This window comes from Vipera ursinii (assembly GCF_947247035.1).
Source record: "Vipera ursinii genome assembly, chromosome: 2".
NCBI classification, from domain to species: Eukaryota; Metazoa; Chordata; class Lepidosauria; order Squamata; family Viperidae; genus Vipera; species Vipera ursinii.
The window spans coordinates 176,176,981-176,196,977 of record NC_139513.1 but is presented as its reverse complement, the minus strand read 5'-3'; the positions used below and the strand labels follow the sequence as shown (position 1 = coordinate 176,196,977).

The following is a 19,997-nucleotide window of genomic DNA, read 5'->3' as shown; positions in this document are numbered from 1 at the left end:
TGCTACTGTGGTATGCTTTCTACATACATTTGTTAACTGGTTGGCAAAGAATTCATCTATTTCTTCTGATTGATTGAGTGGCCTGTAATATACACCTATGGCAATGTCACTTTTTTATATATACAGTATATTGACCCATATACATTATGGAGAGATTTTATCTTTGATCGTGTGCATTTCTGTAGATATGTAGTGTTTTCTTACATATAGTGCAACTCCCCCACCGCTGTAATGCCAACTATATCATACCCACCCTCATGTACTATTGCTTCTAGTTTGCCCTGTTTGTTTCTCAAGTTTGAGCATTTGTATATAAGCATTTAAGGCATTTATGCCTGTCTATGGGTATGTTTCTCTGCATCTCCTGATTGTTGTTTGAGTTTTTCTTTTTTCTCTTCACTGCCTACCTCATTGTTTGATTTGCTTTCTTGGGATTTATGATTGGTTTGGGGTTCTAGAGATTCTAAAGATTGGTCTCCCTTCACCCTCAATTTTAGTTTAAAGCCCTCCTGATGATTTGGGCCAGTCTTTTCCCGAGTACATTTTATCCTGTTTTCATGAGATGCAGCCCATCCCTTGCCAAGAGTCCTTCACGTAGGAAATGCAGTCCATGATCCAGGAAACCAAAGTTTTCTTGGTGACACCAACCCTTTAGCCCAGGGCTTTTCAACCTTTTCACCCATTGTACCATTTTTAGGATATGGCAACATCTGAGTACCACCAGTCGCCTAGCAAGGTGTCAAAAATTTGATGACCAAAAAAAATAAAAAGGAAAAAAGTGATGAAGTACAGGTAGTCCTCGACTTACAACAGTTCGCTTAGTAACTATTTGAAGTTACAATGGCACTGAAAAAAGTGCCCCCCAAGCCACAGCCGAGCAAGACACCTGCCTGCCCATCCAATGGCGCTCTTCCTCCTGTCTGAGGTTTTCATTGTTGTGAGCATTTCTGTTGAGGATTGGCAGTGGGGTTGGGGTAGGAGGTATTTGGTTTTTATTTCCCCCTCCATGTGCTGGGTGGTTGCAGCAGGTTTTGGTCATTTCACATGACCCTGGGACACTGTGACTGTCATAAATATGAATCAGTTGCCAAGCATCTGAATGTAAATCACAAGACCCTGGAGATGCTGCAACATTCCAGCTGATCGGTGCTTCTTCTGGGCTCAGCAGAAGCACCAGGATCAGTGCTGAGCTCCAGCTGGAGTCTGGCACTGATCCTGGCACTTTCACTGAGCCCTGACAGCCCTGAAGAAGCGCTGATCCTGGCGCTTTCGCTGAGCCCTGACAGCCCTGCAGCTCCAGCCATCTCTCGCTCAGGCTTCTGTGGTGCTGCCACCAGTTCAGCTCATTTCCCTCCCCCGCTACCACTTTTCTAGGATGGTCGCATACCACCTGCCAGATGCCAATGTACCACAGGTGGTACATGTACCACTGGTTGAAAAGCCCTGCTTTAGCCAATGGTTTATTTCTAGAATTCTTTTTCCCTCAATAAGTGTTGATCTTTCATTGGGAGTACTGATGAGAACACTACTTGTGCTCCTAGCTTCTTAGATTTATTGTCTAGCAAGTTGTTTATAATCTTTCACTATTGAACTCAGGTTCTTTGTGGTGTCATTTGTCCCAATGTGGAGAAGGAGGAAAGGGTAATAATCTGTAGGCCTAATTATTTTGGATAGGTTCTCAGCCACATCTTTGATTTTTGCTCCAGGGAGACAACATACCTCCCTGGATTATATGTCCAGTCTGCAGATGGCTGATTCCAGGGCTTTTTTTCTCATAGAACGCTCAGAACGGCGTTCCGGCACCTTTTTTTGGGGGAAAAAAAGCTCCCTTATTGGCTTTCCTAAGCCTATTGCAGGGCTAGGCAATCTTGGCTCTTTTTTATGACTCGTGGATTTCAACTCCCAGAAATCCTGAGCCAGCCATGCTGAGGGGAAAGGTAGAGGTTTCCAAGCTGAGCCATGCTGGCTCAGGAATTCTGGGAGTTGAAGGCCTTGAGTCATAAAAGAGCCAAGGTTGCCTACCTTGCTCTAGAGGAGGACATTAACATTATTTACAGGATTACTTCTTTAGGAACTAAACTTTTAGAATCTAAAACAGCTAATTCGAAAAAGCCAACAGGAAAGAACCTCACATTTTTCATCTGCTTCTGTCTTTTGGAAGGTAAAATTAGATAACAAAATAATCTATTTCTTATGTTAACATCTCTGCAATGAAATTAAAGGTAACAGGAAAGAAATGAGAAACATTTTTTCTCAATGTAATTTAGCTGATTCTAGAAAAAAATAGTATCTTTTGTAAATACTCTTGAAAACTATTTTGAATCTATAACCATCTATTACAACTAAACCACTTTAAATTAAACAATTCTTAAGAATGAAATATGCTTAATTTGGACTTTACTTTTACTGTTTGGACTGTTGTGTGTTTTGAAAAATAGATTATTTAGAATCTAGTTATGTTGCACTTCAGTCTTTAAATAATTAACCTAGTATATACATAACAATATACAGTATGATGTTTTCACTGGTGAGCTTAACATCAATAACAGCATTTATTAAAAAGGCTAAAATAATTTCTGGTGGTATTATCTGTATATTAAAATTTTGGACAAGCAGTGATCATGTATCCTAGCATAAGATGTTACATTTGTGCATAAGCGTAGTCAGTAGCATATGCCTTTTTAAAAATATCAAACATGCAAAGAAACAAAAATAAGTCCAAAATATTTGTATTACATCCAGAAATGCCAACTTTGCAACCAATATTTCTCATCCATAACTATGGCACCCTAAGGATACCTGCATACATGCAAATGCTTCTCTGGGATCAGTAACGCAGCAGGGATTGCTTTTTCCTTCCAGTAACATATACCTAAAACCAGTTTATTGCATTTGGCAATTGTACTAAAAAAATAAGTCTCATTGTCAACCAATATAATTCATTTAATTTCAAATCAAGTGAAAATTTGATTTAAATTATTTTATTAAAACAAATTAATGGCAATTCTTTTATAAGAAGTTGCCTCAAACAAAATGAGTTTGACATGCCTGCTGTAGATAGTTGAATGCTCCAAAATAAATTCTAGAACTGGCCTGTACATGCAGCCTACCAAGCACCCTTGGACAGAGCACAGACTTTTTTTTAAAGTAATAAAATCACCACCACTGCCCTGAAAGTCATGTTGCCTAGTGCCTCCATGGCTTACCATGACCACAAGCTCCAACACTGTAGATGTTCCTCTAGTCACCAAATCAGTGATTAGCCCACCAGCATTCCTTTGCAGAAAACAAAGATTTTTAATTTATCAGTGTGGGCCTTTCCCTTCTACAAGTTGCACAGATCTCTTCTAGATTTTCCTCTTGTCTTTCCGAGTTAACTCCTTGGTCTGTCATTGAGCAAGAATTGACTTTGTAGGGAAGCATATTATCATTTGATGTATATTTAACATATGTTCTACCATTATTTACCAATAATATAATATTTGTATGCAATCCACATGGCAAGGTTTGCGGCAATTTACAATAGAAAAAAATATATATTTTAAAATCATAAGATTAAAACATAAAAGCAGAGCTTTTTTTCCTCATAGAACGCTCAGAATGGCGTTCCGGCACCTTTTTTTTTGCACAAAAAAAAAGTTTTGCACAAGCTATGCTATTCCCTCTATTGGCTTTCAAAAGCCTATTGGCTTTCGAAAGCCAATAGGAATTGCTGCTGTGCGCGCCAAAAGACCTGGCTGGCAAACGTTGCACTGGCTAGTTGTCTGCAGCGAAAGCAAGTAGGCAGGAACTTTGCATCCCTCCCTGCTGCTCTACTACACCATCTCAACTAGGTAAGTAAGAGAGGACAAGGAGTGGGAGGTGGGTTGTGTGGAGTCCATGTGCACTCCTTCCTTGTGCTCACCCGTGTCAGCCAGGCTGGTGGCCTACCTGGTGCTTGACCTGTACCACTGTCGCCTTGCCCTGCATGCCTAAGTGGCTGCCCTGCATCGACTGGCCCGCACCGTCTCCGCTGCCCACCCCACGCAGCCCCGCCATAGAAAGTGGGCCCTGCTGCTCCCACAGCACCAGCCACGCCGGCTCCGGCCCCCAGGGGGGAGCCCGCCGCCAACACCCCTCACACCCGTGACCACAGCAGCGCCCCCACTCCGCCTCCTGCGCCCGCCAAGATGAAAGCTCCGGCACCTTTTTTTTTTAGGAAAAAAGCACTTGCTGATTCTATTCCTTTGAGGATAGAATCCCCTATTACCAACACTCGCCTTCCTTTGGGGGGGTGCAGTGTGGGGTGTTTTTCTGTTTGTCTCAAGTGTGTTTGTTGATGTGACTTTTTTAGGGATATTTGAAATTGTTTCTTTGGTAGGTGTCTGTATCGTTGTGGAGAAGGTTGTGGGTCTGCATGTTTACATCAAAGGGGAGAAATCAATTGCTCAGTTTTAATGGTTGGATAGGGCAGAAGGGATTTGTTAATGTATGCTGCTTCTTTGATTATTTTGTTTCCTTCTATGTGTGACATACCTCCATTTGTCTTCCTCCAAGTGTTTATCAGTAGGATCAAATGCTCTGGGAGTTATTTGTTCATTATTTGGTTCGGTTTGGGTAGAGCTTTCTTTTGTATGTTGGGGTTTGGCAAAATTGCCTCTAAGTCCTTTACTTTTTCCTCCAATAGTTTACATAGTTTACCTCTAATGCATGTATAGTTTGGGTGTTCTTTTTGCATAAGCACATACATGAAACATGTATTGCATACCACAATAGTATCATTCACCTATTCCATGAGTTTGTTATTTGAAAATCTCTCTTTTTGGTTGGTGGATGTGCTTTGCTTTAAGCCTTGTTTCTAGCCTCTCTGTTCTAGGTAATTGTGCCTATATTTTTCTATACATTTTCCTGCCTGTTTGTGCTTGTTTTTTTGCCTTGTTATTTATGTATAGATAAAAGTATGTGGCAGTATGTCCTTTGGTTTTAAAGGAAAAAAGTTGCAATTTATATTGAAGTTAAAAGTTAATGTTAGGATAGGGCTATTTAACGAAGGGAAGGGCTACTTTCTCCTCAACAAGGGATTTGCTTTTAGCTTTCTGCTCTCTCCTAAAAATTCATCCCTATCCTTCCTTTTATTAATTTGCTCCTTATTTATCTCTATCCTTTCTGCCTTGCTTTTTTGACTGCCTTCCTGTGCTCAACCGGTCTTTCTAGTTGCCCCCAGTTGCGTCCAGCCATTGCTCCTCTGAAGTCTCTTCTATGTTCAGCTAGTTTTTCTGTGCTGAGCTGGTCTAATAGACCCTGGTCTACTGCTGTCCATAGCACCTGGGCTGCTGCCATCTGTGGGCCCTGGTCTGCTGCTGTCGTAGCACTTGGTCTACTGTGCTGCAGTGTTCCACCACCTCCACCAATAGTTCCACATCCACATTTGCTGGTCCATTGTACCTGTTTTCTGCTTCCTGCAAACAGGTCTGCCTGGATGGTTCACAGTGAGCTCTCCTCTTCTCTCCCTGGTTGGCTCTGCTCCACTATCTCATCTGCTCTCCTGTTTCTCCTCTCTGCCAGTTGTTGCGCTGCACTCAGTCTGCTTTCTCTCCGCTCCACAGCTGATTCTCTTCTCTGTTCTGCAAATCTTTCTTCTTTTCTCTTCTCCAGTCTTTTTTATTTTTCTGACTTATCTTTCCCTCTTTCCCTCTCCTCCTACTGTTTTGTCTTAGTTTAAGATAGCTTAGTTTAATAGCAACTTCTCTTCCCCTCGTTGTAACCATGCTTTCTCTGTGGCTGCTATCTTGGATTTGTAAAATCAAAGTAGCCAAGGAACTGCAGTTGAAGGTCATGCTAACCCTGATTGCTTTTCAGACCAAGCTCAATGAAGACTTCACTGTGTCAGCATCAGGTGATGGAAAAGCAACAATGACCATTTTGACGGTCTATAATGCACAATTACAGGAGGATGAAATTGTTTGCAACAAATTCCATCTTGAGGTTTCTGTTGAAAACATCCAATTGAGTAAGTTTGACTTCCTAGAAATAGTAGATTGTAATGAAATTTGGGGGGGGCAATTAAAGTTTTTGTGTTCACCATGTCAGGATCTCAACATGGAACAAACTTACTCTGCTATTTGTTCACAAGAAAGTCTCTCATACTTAGTTGAGATTCAGTTCTAGCAGTCAACAAAATAATTCATTTCCTTTTGCCCTGAACAAGAAGGTGTTGAAAACACTGAAGGACAGGTTTTGGTGTTGAAATATGTAGATTGGACAGGCATTGAAGTGGCAGGCAACAAGCATGCTATCTTCCATTGTATTTCTTCAGAGGCAAAGGGAACAATCCTATTGGCAGATGTCTAGCAAAAAATATGAATTCTACCTTTTGAGGGAGAGGATCACTGACTGGGCTGCTGCTGGGGAGGCTGGGCCAGGCATGCAGTGCCTCCTCCTGTGGCCTGACTCAGTCAAGGACAGGGTGGGCCCTCCTCTCCTTGTGCCACGAAGGGCCTAGGACCCCCAGTGGGTCAGGCTAGATGGGGGGGAGCTGTCCTGCTTCCCTCCCCCTTGCTGCATCAAAGGGAAACATATTTAAGTGTCCACCGCAGTGAAACGCCAAGGGACAGGCATCCCGCAGTGAATTGCACAGGAGATGGGGGGCGGGGTAGTTTAGTTTAGTTTTAGTTTTATTAAATTTTTATACCGCCCTTCTCCCGAGGGACTCAGGGTGGTGAACAGGGCATATGATAAAAATACAAAACTACAAAAGTTAAAATAGAATTAAATTAATGCCCAAGATAAAACAATAAAATATACAAATATTTAAAACCCAAATTAACTCCCCATCAGGCCAGGCCAGCTTGTTCAAACAGGTGGGTCTTTAACCCGCGCCGGAAGGAGCGGAGATCCGGTGCCATCCGGAGCTCCACCGGCAGTTGATTCCACAAAGCTGGGGCGCCCACAGAGAAGGCCCTCCCCCTGGGGGCCACCAGCCGGCATTCTCTGACTGGAGGCACCCTGAGGAGGCCCTCTCTGTGGGAACGCACAGGGCGGAGGGGAGTTGACGCCGGCAGCAGGTGGTCCCCGAGGTATTCCGGACCCATGCCATGTAGGTGTGCTGGAAGGACATTGCCAGGGAAGAATGCCAGCAAAGTGCCCACCAAGCCTAAATACTGGTGGTGGGTCAGTTGTGGTGGTGGGGCCATGAAGAAATGGGCGCAAAATTGTGCCTGGTGTGAATTGTCCTAGATCAGAGGTGTCAAACTACCAATCCGCGGGCTGGATGTGTCATCAGGAAACTGCACCCACTTCATTGCCGGCAATGGAGAAAAAGCTCTGATACGTCACACGACGTCACGTGATGTTGTGAGTTTGACATGTCTGTCCTAGACCCATTCCAGACATAGTTTTGACAAATGGGGATAGGGTACCAGAAGCTGAACTGGGGGAAAACTTAGGTTCCAGTGATCACCAATGCCTTTGGTTTGAAATTAAAACTAAAAATGGTATAATATACACTAAAACTAAAAGTTTTAGACTTTAACTGGACAAATTTTAACAAAATGGAGCATGTCTAAAACCTAATTTCAAAAGTTGGCATAAAGTGACAGGAATGAAGGTTCAGTGGATGCTGATAAAATCTGCCATCTTGGAGGTAACTACAGGTAGTCCTTGACTTACGACCACAATTGAGTCCAAAATTTATTTATTTATTATTTAAATTTATATACCGCCCTATTCCCATAGGACTCAGGGCAGTTTACAGGGAGAATTAAAATACATAGCATACAAAAATTAAAAGCAGTTAAAATGTTGTTAAGTGAGACATTTGTTAAGTGATTTTTTCCCATTTTACGACCTTTCTTGCCCAAGTTGTTAAGTGAATCACTGCAGTTGATAAGTTACTAATCCAGTTATTAAGTGAATCTGGCTTCCCCATTGACTATGCTGGTCAGAAGGTAGCAAAAGGTGAGCACATGATATTGGGACACAACAATGGTCATAAATATGAATCAGTTGCCAAGTATCTGAATTTTGATCACCTGATAATGGGGATGCTGGAAAGGTCACAACTGTGAAAAACTGTCATAAGTCACTTTTTCTGTGCTGTTTTAACTTTGAATGGTCACTAAATGAACTTTTGTAAGTCAAGGACTACCTGTAGTTTCTGTGTGAGGTACATTAGTAAAAGCAAAAGAAAGAGAAACCTACTCTGGTTCACAGCAAATGTTTAACCAGTCTCTTCTAAGAGGACTGGTTCCCAGGACTAGTGAGCAGCTAATATTATACCCATCCACAAGAAGGGGAAAAAGTTAGAAACTGTAGGCCAGTGAGCTTAACACTTGTAGTAGTGAAATTAATGGAATCACTGCTGGAAAAAAAGAATGAATATTTAAAAGTGCACAACTTGATGGACCCAAAGTAGCATGGCTTTACTGAAGGAAAATCATGTCAGACTAATCTGATTGATTTTTTAAAACTATGTCACAAATGTTTTGGCTGAAGATGATGCTGTGGACATAGCCTATCTGGATTTTGGCCTATCTGGAAGTTCAGTGTGGGATAGCTCCCAGTGTATGTTTGTTAATGGAGCACAATGTGAACAGAGACAAGTCACATTCTGCATCCTGTTCTGTTCAATGTGTTTCTATGTCAGGGGTCCCCAACCCCCAGTCCGTGAACCGCCACTGGTCCATGGCATGCCAGCAACTGGGCCGCGTAAACAAATGAAACCCCATGATTGAACCAATGGCATAGTTCTCATCTTCCTCAGAGCACACAAGTCCCATAACCATGTCAGTGGGTGTTGTTGTGGTGGTGGTTTGTCACACAGTCAGCCAGATGTTCAGACTGGATTTGGCATTGTCCACCTATCAGGATGCAGGCAGCATGAAAAACCATGCCCCCCTCTGGTCCGTGGAAAAACCTTTCTCCATGGAACCAATCCCTGGTGCCCCAAAGGTTGGGGACCACTGTTCTAAGTGATATAACAGAAGGATTGTTAAGTAAAGTCTGAGTGGAGGGTTTTTTTTGCTGATAACACAAAGGTAATAAAGTTGATATTCCTGGGGGTATTCATAATATGGAAAATGATTTGGCATTGTTGGAAAATTGGTCCAAAGTGTGAAGACTGCAGTTCAATGTTTCTAAACATAAGATCATGCACTTGGGGTAAAAGAATTCTTTGGCAGGGTACAATATCAAGGGTTCAGTGTTAGATAGAACAACAGAAGAAAAGGATTTAGGTCTACTCATTGCAGATGGCTTCAAAATGAGTAAATGGTGTGGTCAGGCAGCTATGAAGTCAAACAAAATTCTGAGATACATCACTAGAGGAATCACAAGCAGAAGATGGAGGTTCTAATGCTGCTCTATAGGGCTTTGGTCACACCCCATTTAGAATACTGTGTCCAGTTTTAGAAATAAAACTTAGAAAAAGATGTTAATAAGATTGAGTGAGTCCAGATATGGGCAAGAAAAATGGTGCAAAGCGTGAAGGAAAAAACATATCAGGAGAGATTGGAGGAAATGAATATGTTCAACTGGAGAACAGAAGGGATGTGGGGGACATGATTAAAATATTTAATATATTAAGGTTGTGAATAAGGCTCTAGAAGGCAGTATGTTCAATATTAAGCAAAAATCAAGAACACAGGGGCATAACCTCAAACTGACAGGAGGGAAGTTCAAAAGTAATGTTAGAAAGTATTACTACACAGAAAGAGTAGTGGAAGCTTGGAACTAACGTCTAGCACAGGTAGTAGGTCAGTCACCAGTAACTGTTTTAAACATAGTTGAGATAAACAAATATCCATCATCCAACAAAAAATTAAAAATAGAATTAAATAATAATAGCATAGATAGTACCAATAGTAATAGGCTCCTTGGGCAATGCTGCTCCACATGAACACTATTGGCATTGACAAATTCACCATCAGTCAATATGCAAAAGGTGGTTTTGCTCAGCTTCCATCCTATTTCTGTAACATCATCAAGCATCCACATCTCCTATCCCAAGAATTTGGAAAGAACTTGATAGGTAGACAATGCCAAATTTAGTCTGAACATCTGGCTGACTGTGTGACAAACTATAACAACAGCAACACCCATTGAGGTGCTACCTTGATGTGGTTGTGGGACTTGCGTGCTTTGAGGAAGATGAGAACTATGCCAGAGGTTCAACCATAGTGGACAGGTCTCACTCATCAAAGGAGTCAGACAAAGAATCTCTCTCCCATAACAAATATGGTGAGATGTAAATTACAGAAATCCATACTGGCTTGGTTGTCGCCCAGGTTAACTACAGCCACACTAGATGTTGGAGGATGTTCTGAATGTTCAGATTAGCCCAATGTTTCACCAGTTAAAAAAAATGTGCTGGTCTCAGCTTCTGGTTGTCTGTGCGATAAGATAATAATAATAATAATAATAATAATAATAATAATAATAATAATAATAATAATAATAATAATAATAAAATAACTCAGGACTATTGGCTGAGCAACCAGGATCAGCACCTGCACAACTACTGGAAAGAAAGATGCTTACCTGTCACAAATATCTAGTGATTGAAACAAAAAAAATGATGATATGTTAATTATAGATCAAGTCCAACAAGAAAAGGATATTTGAAATGGATGCACCAGTTTTTGGAAAGAACATCTGGAATCAGAAATAACAGAAGAGAGGCTAGCAGATCAACACTGATTTATAATATAAAATAAAGTATTCACAGAAGCAGAATTGGAAGAACTGCAAAGGTATACAAAGGACAACGAAATCATAGTGTCATGGGTCCAATAACATAGCTTGTAGAGGCAAATCAGGGTGAGTTGGCAGTAGAGGAATCCAGCAGAGTTATTTGGAAGCCAGATGCCTTTTCCTCTGCCTCAGAAGGAACAAAGTCTCATAACTATAATAGAAGAATTGAAACAAAGAATAACTGAGCATCAACTAGAACAGCATAAAAACATTAGAACAAGGTTGCCTATGTTGAAACTTGTTTCAAAGAAACAGCTAGCATAACATTAAAAGATGCCAATACTGCAATATCAAATACAAGCACCAGCTCAATGCAAGAAACAAACTAATGTATAGCAGAGCTGCAGTTATAACTGAATACCTGGGACACAAAATAAACAAAGAAGAAAAAAAGGCAAACAGTGTGCCACCAAAATATAAAGTCAAACTGGAAAAATAAGATCAGCAAGCTGAGAGCAGATGCAAGCTATAATAAATGAAAGAAAAGAAGCTGAAGAAAACCAAAGAACATCTAATCAAGAAATACCACTTAGAAACAAGGAAGATCAAGTTAGCACTGGAAATAATAAAGCAGCAAATAATAGTTGTAGGCAAGAAGATTAGCAGATACAAAGAACAAATTGCAAATTATAGGCAGAACCTCCAATTTCAATCTAATAAGAAACATTTCTACCAGTCCATCAGTGGAGAGACTGCAGTAAATCAGTCAGCACCCGACAAGGAAGAAACAGTACAGTTCTGGGCTTAGATGTGGGATAACCCAAAGAAATAACAACAAGGATGCAGCTTGGTTAACATCGAGAGGAATCTTCTAAGGCAGGGGTGTCAAACCTGCAACATCACATGACGTGTTCCAATGTATTGTGATTTTTTTTGCCATTGCCAGCAATGGGGTGGGCACAGTTTCACTATGATGCATCCAGCCCGTGAGTCAGCAGTTTGACATCCCTTTTCTAAGGAGACTCACTATCACCACTACTGTTTGTCATTGCACTGCTTCCTCTGTCAACAATACTCAGGCCATGTCTTTCAGCCATCAAAAACATCTGCCAAGCTATCCCACTTCCTTTACATGGATGGTTTGAAGCTGTATGGAAACATGCTATCTGAAATAGAATTGCTGCTCAACTCTGTCTGTATATTCAGCCAAGATATTGCAATGGAGTTTTGTCTGGACAAATGTGCCATGCTTACCATGAAACAGGGAAAAATAGTGGAAACTGACAGAATCAAAATGCCCTATGGAAATAATATCAAGAGTCTGGATGAATATAAATACCTGTGTATCCTTCAAGCTGACAATATCAAGTACAATGAAACCAAGAAAAAGGTTAGAAATGAATACATCAAGAGATTGAAGAAGATCTTAAAATCCAAACTCAGTGAAGGAAATACCATCAAAGTGATCCATACCTGGGCAGTCATTTGATAGATGTTGGAATAGTGGACTTGATTCAGACAGAACTAAGGGCCCTGGATAGGAAGACCAGAAGAATAATAACAATGAATCATGTCCTTCATTCACACAATGATGTTGATAGACTATAACTACCAAGGAAAATGGGTGGGTATGAAATGTTGCAAGTACATCAGATGGTTGAACAAGAAAAAAGGGCATTGGAAGAGTATCTGAAAGACAGTGAAGAAGATGCACTGAAGATAGCATATTAGGAAGACATAATGAGTACTGGAGAGACCAAACTGGCCTACAAGAAAAATCAAATGAAAAAAAGAAAGGAGGCATGGGAAGACAAAGCATTACATGGCTAGTACATTAAAAAAACAGCAGGGAAAGTGTCAGGACCCACCCCAATCCACATCTTAGGAAAGAAAGAACTCTTGAACCAGAAATTGTCCAAAATGAGCTTTTACTAAAACATGTTTGGAGATGGAAATACTAGACAGGATTTGAAACTGTGTTACAGTTTGGTACTTTTTAAAGAGTCCCCGGTCGAACCCCCTCCCTTTAAGCCATCTGGTTTGTCCCGGATCAATTAAAATTCAGGTGTCAAATCCTTCCATGGGAAAGAGGGAACTCTCGTGTCTTTACACAATTACTCCATTCCTTTAGACATTTAAACCGGAGATACAAACCAGATCTCTTCCCCCCCCCTTCCTTTGTTGTTTTAGTTCAAAGGTTTTCCCCCTGGTCTTTGAAGACAGCCTCCTGGCAGTCTGAATAAACATCTTTGCGCCTATTAACATCTTCTCTTCTCCTCCTTGGAAAAATGTCAGAATCCAGTGGGGTTGTAAGATTTTTAGAACATACATATAGGATTTTATGAATGGGATATAAATGGATATAAATGGTAATGGCTAAGAGCAGGAAAGTTGAAGGAAGAGACCAAGGAGCTAATTCTGGCTGCACAAGACCAAGCCTTAAGAACAAATGCAAACACAGTCAGAATTGAGAAGACAGCAACAGATAGCAAATGCCATCTCTGCAAAGAAGCTGATGAAACAGTAGACCACCTGATTGGCTGCTGCAAGAAAATTGCCCAGATTGACTGCAAAGCAATGTCATAACAAAGTAGCAACAATAGTGCACTGGAAGATCTGCAGGAAATATCATTTGCCTGCAAACAAGAACTAGTGAGACCATAAAATAGAGAAAGTCATAAAAATGAAGAAGCTAAATTGCTCCAGGATTTTAGAATTGATGGACCACTAATCTTTTTCTTCCTTCTGTTTTCTCTGTTTCTGCTTCTAGGATACACAATAGTAGAAACAAATACACACAGAGAGACAAACACATGCACAAACATACACATAGAACAGCACATACTGTAGATATAAAAAAACATAAATCTAGTTCTTGCAAAATGATGATTAGAGGCATTTTACACCCATCTTGAAAGTTCCTAGCTCATACATTTTAGAATCTACGCAACCAGTTCTTCAGTGATTGAAACTGGATCTGAATTTAATTTATTATTCTTTAGTTAAACTTTGCCTATTCATAGACCTCTTTCAAAAATTCTTTAAAATACCAATTATAGAAATAGAGGGTAAAAGTGATTAGGTTAATTCTTGGTTTTCCAAAGAGATGTTATAGCCAGTTGGACAAGAAAAAAAATCTAAATTTCGTTGTTGCAAAATGAAGAATAAGTTGCATTTTATGCTCAGCTTGAAAGTTCCTAGCTCACACACTTTAGAATAAACAGAAACAATTCTTCAGTTATTGAAATTGGGCTTATGATTCTTTATTTAAAAATTCCTTATGCATGTGATTTCTTTCAAGAAGGAATAAAGCAAGCATAAAAATAGTGGGTAAAACGATTGCTTTAATCCTTGGTTTTCCAAAGAGATGTTATGGCCAGTTGGACAATCAAACTTTTCACCTTTAAAAAAAACTGCCAAGAATTTGTACAGAGTCTGATTTCCCCCCCCCCCCCACTTTCTCTTGCAATTTTTAGACTTAAAACAGGCAAAGGGAGCCAAGGGAGCCCTCAAGCTCAAAATCTGCACTAGGTAAGAATGTTGAATATTAAAGAAAACTGGATTGTAACAAGATATTTAGAGCAATAATTTGGAGAAGCACTCATGTTACTTTTCAAGAAAATAGTTATACTTCTCCCAACTTTAAACTCTTTGTCTGCTTGTATCTGTTTTCTGTGCATCTTCTTAATTTGTAACATTTTGTTCTTGGTGGATGAAACAAAGAGCAGGCTTTAAATCATTGCAGTTCCTTCAGATTGATTTAGGGATGTAGAAATTGCAATATGCTACAGCAGGAGGGCCACTACATGAGTGGGCAACCTCCAGGGGACTCTAGAACTGTAGGCTAGACTCAGAAATTGAGAAAAAATAACCCAGGAGAGAAGGCAATGGCCAAGATGTTGATGGGCAAATTTTACAAACTTGTTCATGAATTTATCAGATGTTGAGCCAGATTCAAGAGAATTATAGAGCAAGATTAATGGTAGGTCTTCAGCTTGGTTTTTCCATTTAAAGGACAAAAATACATTTAATTTTATGTTCACAGCTTCTGACTCAGTTTTCACCCAGATTGATAAACCTTAGAAAAACATCCATGAAAATTATTATGGGAGTTAGGAGCAAATACATTGTGATGGTTCATGTTTCAGCCTATAAGCTCTGCCAATAACTGGATTTCTCCCCTTCAAGATCAATCATTTTGAAAAACACAGAACTGCCCTCATAACAATGAACAGGAAACCTATTTGTGAACTAGGAAATCCACATTTGGTCATTTTTCCTCCATTCTTTATTTTAGGTTTCTGGGAGAAGTTGATTCTACAATGACAATAATTGATGTTTCTATGCTGACTGGTTTCCTCCCTGATGCTGAAGACCTTACAAGGGTAGGCAAGCTTTGCATGAGGCTTGAAATGGCCGTTTCTACAGTTCACTGAAGATGCTGAATTAGAGAATGTATTATAGGTAATCATATGCCTATACCACAGGTTGGCAACCCACGGCTCCAGAGCCGCATGCGGCTCTTTAAGCCATCTCCTGCGGCTCCCAGTTGCCGGTGCGTGCACACCTCTCTGAACGGGCAGTGATGCGCGCGCACCTCTCCAAACGGAGAGTGGTGCCATCCATTTGGAGAGGTGCATACACACCTCTCCAAATGGGCGGAGGTGTGTGCGCACCTCTCTGAACGGGCAGTGGCGCCGCCCATTTGGAAAGCTGCCGCGGCCCGTTTGCAGAGCTGCCGCCTTCCTCTGAAGGCGGTAGCTCTGCAAACGGGCCGCGGCAGCTTTCCAAACTGGTGGCAGCAGGTCTCCAAATGGGTACCGCTGCCGCCCGTTCGGGCAGAGGTGCGTGCGCACCTCTCCAAAGGTTTGGAGAGCTGCGTGCACACCTCTCCGAACAGGCGACAGTTTGGAGATCCCGGGGGTGGCTCCGGCGGCGCCCGGGCTAAAGGCAGCACCGCAACCCAGTGCCCGTCACCAGGGAGACCCGTCACCGCTGCCACGCAGGTGCGTCCACATAAAAAAAGTGGAACTGCGCATGTGTGTCTGCGCACGCCCAAAAACCAAAACATTTTGCACATGCGCAAAATGTTTTGTTTGTGCGCATGTGCGTGCGTGGATGCACGCGCACGGCTCCCACTTTTTTATGTGTGATGGAACTGGTTCCAAGTGACTCTTTTGCTTTTTCAGGTTGCCGACCCCTGGCCTATACTTGTAATTAAGACTTGATTCTGCAAAATTTTGCAAATCTAGTCAAAGTTATTTTAATTTTCTTGAAAATTACTCAGATGTTGTATGATTCAGTGGGCAGGAAACTTTGGATATAAAGTAATGCTGGAACAATATGGATATAAAGTAATGCTGGAACAAAACATATGCTGGAACCATATGTGGACAAATGGTATAAAATTTACTCTAAATTATAATGTAAAAGAAAAATTTCATAAGATGATTTATTGTTGGTATTTAATACCAGATAAGTTGTATAAAGATATTTGAAATGAAATTGGAAATGTAAATGTAAAGAAGGAACGTTTTATCATTTGTGGTGGAAATGTGATCAGACTAAGGAATATTGCAGTAGGATTCACATCTTAATACAAAAGATTCTCAAAGTAAATATAAAGATAAAACCGGAAACTTTTATTCTGGGTCTAATGGAAACAGACTTAGAAAAAAATTGGAATTGGATGTTATATATGTTGATGGCAGCAAGATTACTTTACGTACAAAAATGGAAGGACAATTTAATCCCCACAATGGATAAATAGTTGCAAAAGTTGATGAAGTTAGCAGAGATGGCCAAATTGATTGCTTTGATTAAAGAAAAAAGTACATTTACATTTGTTTCTACTTGGAAACTACTTCTGGACTTTGTGCTTAAGGTGGAAAAAATGAATCTTTGTATATCCTGTGAACCTTGAAAATACTTTGCTCTAAATGTAACATGGAGCCAGTACAAATGACTTCAGTCATCTGCAATTCCATGTATTTGAATCATCTGCAACTCCTGAAGTCAATGTCATCTTTCCTTTTCTTGTTTAGCTCTCTAATGGAGTCGACAGATACATCTCCAAGTTTGAAATTGATAATAATATGGCTCAGAAAGGAGCTGTTGTCATTTACTTAGACAAGGTAAATCAATTTCTTTGAGTAGTGGCATGGTTTGTTACTTGGTTTACTAGGCAAACCCTGGAGTGTGCTATCCAGAAAAAGATAGGGTGTATATTCAGCAAAATAAACCTACATAATCCATTGTTAATTGCAACAGATCATATATCTAGTAAGAAAGAGATATAATAATCTCTTGCATTATGGGATACATTATATTTAAAGACTGCATCTCTGGTACATTTATCCATAAATGGATATGTGTAATTCTGCCTCCTGTCTGTTTTCCATGATTGCAGTAATGTGTGCCACCAGCCCTTGAGCCAGTAAACATATGCTAGTCTAAATTATGCTACCAATCTATATTCTGCCATAAGAATGAGGGTGGTGAATGGCATTGTCCTTGGTAGATTCCTTCAACTTTGTTTTCCCTTCCACCAAGCATCATCTGTCATTGGGAGAACAACCTCAATCACTCCCCCTAATGTGGGGCAGAATTTATTTATTTATTATTATTTATTAATTTAATTTGTATGCCGCCCTTCTCCCGAAGGACTCAGGGCGGTGAACAGGGCAATACATAATAAAAAACAAGGTACAAAAATTAAAAAGTAATTAAACAGCAATGCCCGTAATAAATTAATACAGATTAAAAGGTTAAGATCAATTTATAAAACCCGACCCCATCCCATCAGGCCAGGCCAGCTTGTTCAAAGAGGTAGGTTTTAAGATCGCGCTGGAAGGAGCAGAGATCAGGCGCCATCCGGAGCTCGACCGGAAGATGGTTCCATAAATCCGGCACGCCCACAGAGAATGCCCTCCCCCTGGGGGCCACCAGTCGGCATTCTTTGACCGGTGGCACCCTGAGGAGGCCCTCTCTGTGGGAGCGTACTGGGCGGAGGGAAGTTGACGCCGGCCGCAGGTGCTCCCCAAGGTATTCCGGACCCATGCCATGTAGGGCTTTGTAGGTCATTACTAGCACCTTGAATCTCACCCGGAAGACAACTGGAAGCCAATGCAGCTCGCGGAGGTGTGACATGGGAGTGTCGGGAAACTCCCAACACAACTCTCGCGGCTGCATTCTGTACAAGTTGGAGCCTCCGAGTGGTCTTCAAGGGTAGCCCCATGTAGAGAGCGTTGCAGTAGTCAAGACGAGAGGTCACGAGCGTGTGAGTGACCGTACGTAGGGCATCCCGGTCTAGATAGGGCCACAACTGGCGCACCAGGCGAACCTGGGCGAAGGCCCCCCTAGTCACAGTTACTATATGGTCTTCTAGGGAAAGCTGTGAATCTAGGAGGACTCCCAAGTTGCGAGCCCTATCTACGGGGGGTAATAACTCACCCCCCATAACGAGGGTTGGAATATCCTGAATATGCTGAGATGCCGGTACGCACAGCCACTCAGTCTTTTCAGGGTTGAGTCGAAGCCTGTTCCTCCCCATCCAGACCCGAACCGCCTCCAGGCAACGGGACATCACATTGAGGGCATCACTGGGGTGGTTTGGGGTCGAAATGAAAAGCTGGGTATCATCAGCATACTGATGATACCCAACTCCAAAACCACGAATGATCTCACCCAGCGGTTTCATGTAGATGTTGAACAGGAGAGGCGAGAGGACCGACCCCTGAGGGACTCCACAAACGAGAGGCCTCGCGGTCGACCTCTGCCCCCCTGCCAACACTGACTGCGAGCGTCCCAGGAGATAGGAGGAGAACCACTGAAGGACCGTGCCTCCCACTCCCAGTCCCCTGAGGCGCCGCAGCAGGATACCATGGTCGATGGTATCTAAAGCCGCTGAGAGGTCTGATAAGACTAGGACAGAGGAATATCCCCTGTCCCGAGCCCTCCAGAGATCATTCACCAGTGCGACCAATGCCGTCTCCGTGCTGTACCCGGGCCTGAAGCCCGATTGGTACGGGTCTAGATAATCCGCTTCATCCAGAACTAGAGGGAGCTGATGTGCCACCACACTCTCAACAACCTTCGCAAGAAAGCGAAGGTTGGAGACCGGACGAAAGTTATTCAACACAGCTGGGTCCAAGGCAGGCTTCTTGAGGAGAGGTCTCACCACCGCCTCTTTCAAGGCGGCGGGGAAACTACCCTCACTCAAAGAGGCAGATATAACCGCCTGGAACCAGCCTCGTGTCCCCTCCCGGGCTGCATAAACCAGCCAGGAAGGGCACGGGTCCAATAAACATGTGGTGGAGCTCAGCCTCCCCATAATCCTGTCCCTCCGGAGTTACAGAATCAAACTCCTCCCAGATAACATTGACAAGACCACCCGTGTCCTGATCGTCTGACTCTGCCCAGTCGGAGTCCAAACCGGTCCGAATCCAAGCGATTTTGTCCGACAGATGTTGACTAAACTCCTCGGCAGGCTTAAAGAGATGCTTGGAATAACATATCTTGCCCTCTGTCAGGTGGCCTGACTTACAAATGGCAGATGGGTATTTTGGACAGGGGGAAGCATGGGGTGAGCCAGTCCACTCCATTCGTTTTGAAATCTCAAGCCCACCGTGATATATGTTGGTTCAGCGATTTGTGAACACAGCTCTAATATTTTTTCAGAAAGAGATAAATATGGTTAATGAATAGCCTGGCTCACCATTAAAGACATGGAAGGGGGTGCAGGTTGAAACAGGAAGGAGTAATTGATAACGAGAGAGCAACATCCCTGATCTAATGCTGCAAGGGGATAATGGTGCCCAAATGGCATCCAAGCAAATGTCCAAAACATCAAGTTCTGACCTTGAGAGGCCTGCAGCACCTGAAGAAACCAGGTAACAGCCAAGGAGAACAAGCATGCTAGAACTGACTACCAGAGCTGTGGAATTATTATTGTGATCTCTATGTAATTCTAGCAACCATTCCGATAAAAACATCTTGCATTGATAATCAGAGAGCCTGGGCCTTTCTCCACTTGCACTTAACCTCAGTACAAGCAGACCTTGGCCAGTCGTTATTTTCTGCTATACCTGTATATTGTTCCTGCATCTTGTTCACAGTTTCTGGTTAAGATAGGCTGAAGGGATCCTTCCTTGAACCCATGCCAAAACAGTATTTTACCCTTCATGCAATCACGGCTGGAGGGGATCTTCACATTATGTGAAATTAGTTAGTCTTTAGCACCTGTTCCTTTGGAGGGAGGTCCAGTGATTGCTGGCCTAGGTCACTTAATCCTGTTTGGATAGTAAAAAAAAGCATGAAATATAAATAAA

General features: G+C 41.9%; 1 protein-coding gene across 1 annotated transcript in view; it reads left to right on the top strand.

The window, feature by feature from the left end:
* The window catches only part of LOC310635553 (venom factor-like), a 156,409-nt gene that overhangs the window by 123,611 nt on the left and 12,801 nt on the right, over positions 1–19,997 (top strand). The window contains exons 31-34 of the mRNA XM_083354609.1: positions 5,839–5,989; positions 14,145–14,199; positions 14,966–15,053; positions 16,713–16,802. Coding sequence (XP_083210735.1) covers positions 5,839–5,989; positions 14,145–14,199; positions 14,966–15,053; positions 16,713–16,802 — 384 coding nt within the window. The remainder of the gene's footprint in view (positions 1–5,838; positions 5,990–14,144; positions 14,200–14,965; positions 15,054–16,712; positions 16,803–19,997) is intronic.